The 4,263-nt window shown below is 48.0% G+C and overlaps 1 protein-coding gene across 1 annotated transcript; it reads left to right on the top strand.

Annotated features, from left to right (window-relative positions):
* The first annotated feature begins 1,222 nt into the window (after nt 1–1,222).
* Nucleotides 1,223–3,986, top strand: LOC307235707 (uncharacterized protein). Its single transcript, XM_080007881.1, has 2 exons — nt 1,223–1,389; nt 2,832–3,986. The coding sequence occupies exon 2, from the start codon at nt 2,834–2,836 to the stop codon at nt 3,653–3,655; it is 822 nt and encodes a 273-aa protein (XP_079864007.1). The 5' UTR covers nt 1,223–1,389; nt 2,832–2,833; the 3' UTR covers nt 3,656–3,986.
* The last annotated feature ends 277 nt before the right edge of the window (nt 3,987–4,263 follow it).

The raw sequence follows: 4,263 nt of genomic DNA, 5'->3' as shown, positions 1-4,263 counted from the left end.
CTCAGGCTCAACGTCCAGGCACGAGTTTCTTGCTTGTCTCCGGCTGAAATAAGCACGCTTCCTGCCGGGGCTTTATTTGAATTCCGATAGTGAATGTTCATCCAAAAACAAACAAACAAACAAACCAACAAGCAAACAAACAAGCCCTGCTCTGTTTTTTTTGGTCCCCGTGATGCAACACAGTCCAAAGCCAATTTAAATACGATGCTCTCTCTCTCTCTCTCTCTCTCTCTCTCTCTCTCTCTACTTATTGGAAATAAAGGAACTTAAAAGTCAAAAGTCTCTCTCCCTCTCTCTCTCCCTCCCTCCCTCTCTTTCTCTCTCTCTCTCTCTTTCTCTCTCGCTTTTCTGATAATTTATGGAAAACACTGTGTTTGTTTCATTTGTGTACGCAACCCTTTTCAATCTTGCAATATCGTCAAATATTATATATATATACATTATATATATGTATATACATTATATAAATATTATTATATTATATTTGAGGACGTCTGTCACTGTCAATTTGTGTAATGTGGGATCACGGGATCGTTGATGTCTTTCTTTTGTGCTGAGGGAAGCTACAAACAACATTCTGCAGACGGACGGATGAGTCCCTCCGTCTTGAAATCCCCTCTATAAATAAGACTGCCTGCTTTTTATTGCCCTCTAATGGGGCAGTCACAGGGAATCAAAATTGCTTCAATGTGATTCATGCTGCCGAGACGGGCACGCTTGCACACACACACTCGCACACACACGTAGGCCTATGCCTGCCATAAACAGGCTTTAACACGTTCATCTGAGCGAATTTGCTTTTTATCGCCCATACCGTATCCCTTTCTGTTTATTTTAGAATTTGCCTCATAGTCATCGCCTACTTTACAGTACATCTCTTTTTCTCTCTCCGTTGCTCTCTCTCTCTCTCTCTCTCCCTATACCTCTCTCCCTTGCTCTCTCCATCAATACAAGCCAGCCAATGACATTGCTCAGAGTGGGGAAATGGATGGCGAGTCTATTTTTAGAAGCAGGGAAGGAGGGCAAACCAAGAGCAAACTAGGTGGAGAGAGAGGGAGAGAGAGAGAGAGAGAGAGAGAGAGTGTGTGTGTGTGTGAGGGAAGGAGGGAGGGATGTGAGGAGAAGATAAATCTGCATTCTACCTTCTGCTCCTGGACAGAGACACAGCCAAGGCGAGGAGCCGCGTGGTGGAGGGGGGGGTGGGTGTGTGGAGAGAGAAAGGAGAGCCACACCACCACATCCCAGCAAGAACAAAAGCGGCAGAGGAATGAAATAAAAATCAGTAAACCACAAAAGCTGAAGAGCAGATCTCCAGAGCTGTGGGGAGGGGGGGGGAGGGGGGGGGACAAAAAGAGAAAACTGGCTTGGACGGAGAGCAAGTGTTAGCAGGTAAGCGTGCATTGAAACTAACCCCTCACGTAGGCATTCATATCCATGTCAAACGCCGTGGGCTCCGGATAGGAGCCGGCGCCCCGGCGGCGTTGGCAGCGCTTGATTGCCAAAGGTGGCGGAGTTCTAAATTTAGTAACGTCTACACCTTGGTAGAAGCTGGGAGAGGCTCTGTGGGCTGGGCCGGGACTATTTCTGGCACAGAGGTTGCCACTGAAATGCATTGCGGGCGGGCCGCACTCGGGGACTGGTAACAATATGAGGGGGGGGGGGGGGGGTATCTATATATATTTTTAAATAAACAAACAAACAAACAAACAAACAAATAAACAAATAAATAAATAAATAGATAAATAAATAGATAAATAAATAAATCCCCCCCCCTCATATTGTCTATATATATATATATATATATATATATATATATATATATATATATATATCAACTGACACATTATGTGGGCCGGGGAGGTATTTCAAATCCCGCTCTATTTATGTGTCTTTGCCGCCCGCCTGCGTTTGTTTGCGTTTGCGTCTGTTTGCGCTTCTCCTCCGATGTAAGTGGGGGCTGAAGTGTCCGGGGTGAGTTAGAGCCCGAGGGGGAAGGGGAGGGGAAAGGTGTCGGCGCGACGGACGCATGGAGACGTCGCAAAAGTTTCGGCTCGGTCGGCGGCGCAGTCGTCCAGCGACGCCGACGCTTTTATCGGAATTGCAGCGGGTAAAAAAAAAAATATATGGTTCCGGTCCAAACGACATCGTTCCTACATTTCCGAGGTGCGGTTTCCTTATGCATTCATTGCTTATGTATGGAATGGGATTTTAGTCAATATGAAATAAATACATAAATAAATAAACGAACGAACGAACGAACAAACAAACAAACAAACGGATAAATAAATCGATAAATGTCTATTAAATAAATCCTGAAATAAAGAAATGTGGAAATAACTATAGAAATGAATGTTAATAAAAAACATATAAATTAGTCAATATAGTTCAATAAGTAAATACAATTTTTTTTTCTTCAATTTAAGAAATATTTTTTTCAAAAGACCACATTTATTTGTTTCAGGGGGACAGGTATTTCATAATGCCACATTTTCCATCTGTTATATGCAAATGAATGCATTTATTTATTTATTTATTTATTAAATATGAACTAAAATTATATCCCATAGATATGGGGACGTAATCACGTCCCGATTTCAAATATGTCGTCCAAATTGATAACCGTATATCCATGTCATAATCACGTGGCTGATATTAAAGGGCAGGAAATACCGTCTACTCCATATCACAGAGGAAAGCTTTCCATTTGAACTTGATACTGACAGAACTGTGGATACACACTTATCAAACACATGACACCACTCTCTCTCGCTCTCTCTCTCTCGCCTCCCTCTCTATCTCCCTCTCTCTCTCTTTCCCTCTCTCTCGCTCAGCGATGCGTCCTTGGTCAAGACTGCTGTCCAAGAGGAGACTCCAGCTTCCCACGATTAAAGAGGGCAGCGAGGAGATGGCGAGGGACACGAGCCAGGTCAACGGGCTTCCCCTTCCCGCCCACGACCAGACCCTCTCCTCGCAGGACTACCTCCTGTCCATCCGCCACCTGGCGCACCCCACCTTCCCGGTCCAGCAAAGCCACGGCGACGCCGCGGGCCACCTCGACGCCCTCCGCCCGAGGCTACGGGCGGCGCGGCTCGGCAGGAGCGCCTACAAGCCCGTCGAAGCCCTCCAGACGGAGGAGGGGTTGGATGCCAGCGTGCGCCACGGCGTGAGGACGGACTTGAGCGGCCGCCATGGCAACTCCGACCCTCTGGAGTATCTCTACGGACACCGAAGCAGCCCCGCCCCGGTCTCCAACCGTCTGGCCGGCGGCGAGAGTGGGACAGTGGCGGACGGGAGGCTCGCCGAGAGGAGGTGCAGGGATATCCGGGAAGGCCAACCGCGCTCCAGGGCCAACAGCGTCCCCCACGGCTCAAGTCCGAACCTCCAGTGCAGGCGCAAGAGCAGCTGCCCCGAGTTGCACGCCGCCGTCCCGGCCGGCGGCGGCCCGGACGGCGGCGGCCCGGACGGCGGCCCCTCGCCGAGGCCACGGAGGGTCACGGACGGTTTTGAGGAAGGCGGAGGAGGCGCGGAGGAGACGGATCTGGACGGGGACGGCGCCAAACACTCCCTGATCTCCCAGTGGTTCTCGGACTGCAGGTCGGCGTGGAGGGAGGCCCGCGTTCGAGCGTGCATGCTACCCGCCATAGCTGAGATCTAGACCCACTGTCAGATGGCGGAGACGACACTTTGAAGTAATCGAATCTACTCATCTGGCATTGAGTCGAGACATGAGGACCGTAGTTTGAGACTGATTGATGCAGCTATGTGCAAGGGATATAAATGAATATGCTGTTGATGAAACAAATATATATTGTCACTACTGCCTAACTGTGATCTTTTTTTTATTTTATCGATATACTGTTGCTTGGTGTATGGTAATATGCAAAATAGACGTTTCTGCCAAATTATTTTATACGCCACTGTGTTTTGTGAACTAAGCATAAATAATAATAAAAGAAAAACCGCAATGAACGGTTTTGATACTCCTCACCAAACTGTGTGTTGACCGTGAGCAGTGTTTACTTGCATCTGCGAACAGCCCGGAAATCACCTCCGCTCACATCCCCGATGGAGCCAGGCTCTGTTGCTATGGTAACTGCCGTGGGATACACAGGCTCGCGGAGAGCGGCATCTTGATTCCGGGTGCGGAGGCAAACAAGACTGAATGCAAAATGCAAATGCAAAAATGTGGTTCATCCATTTGCTGTACTGATTCTAAGGTCCAACCGTTCAAATTCAAAGTCAAACATTCCAGCTGTATTCGTT

Source organism: Zeus faber (genome assembly GCF_960531495.2).
Source record: "Zeus faber genome assembly, chromosome: 10".
In the NCBI taxonomy this organism is placed as follows: Eukaryota; Metazoa; Chordata; class Actinopteri; order Zeiformes; family Zeidae; genus Zeus; species Zeus faber.
The sequence above is the reverse complement of the archived record's forward strand: the minus strand, read 5'-3'. Positions and strand labels throughout refer to the sequence as shown.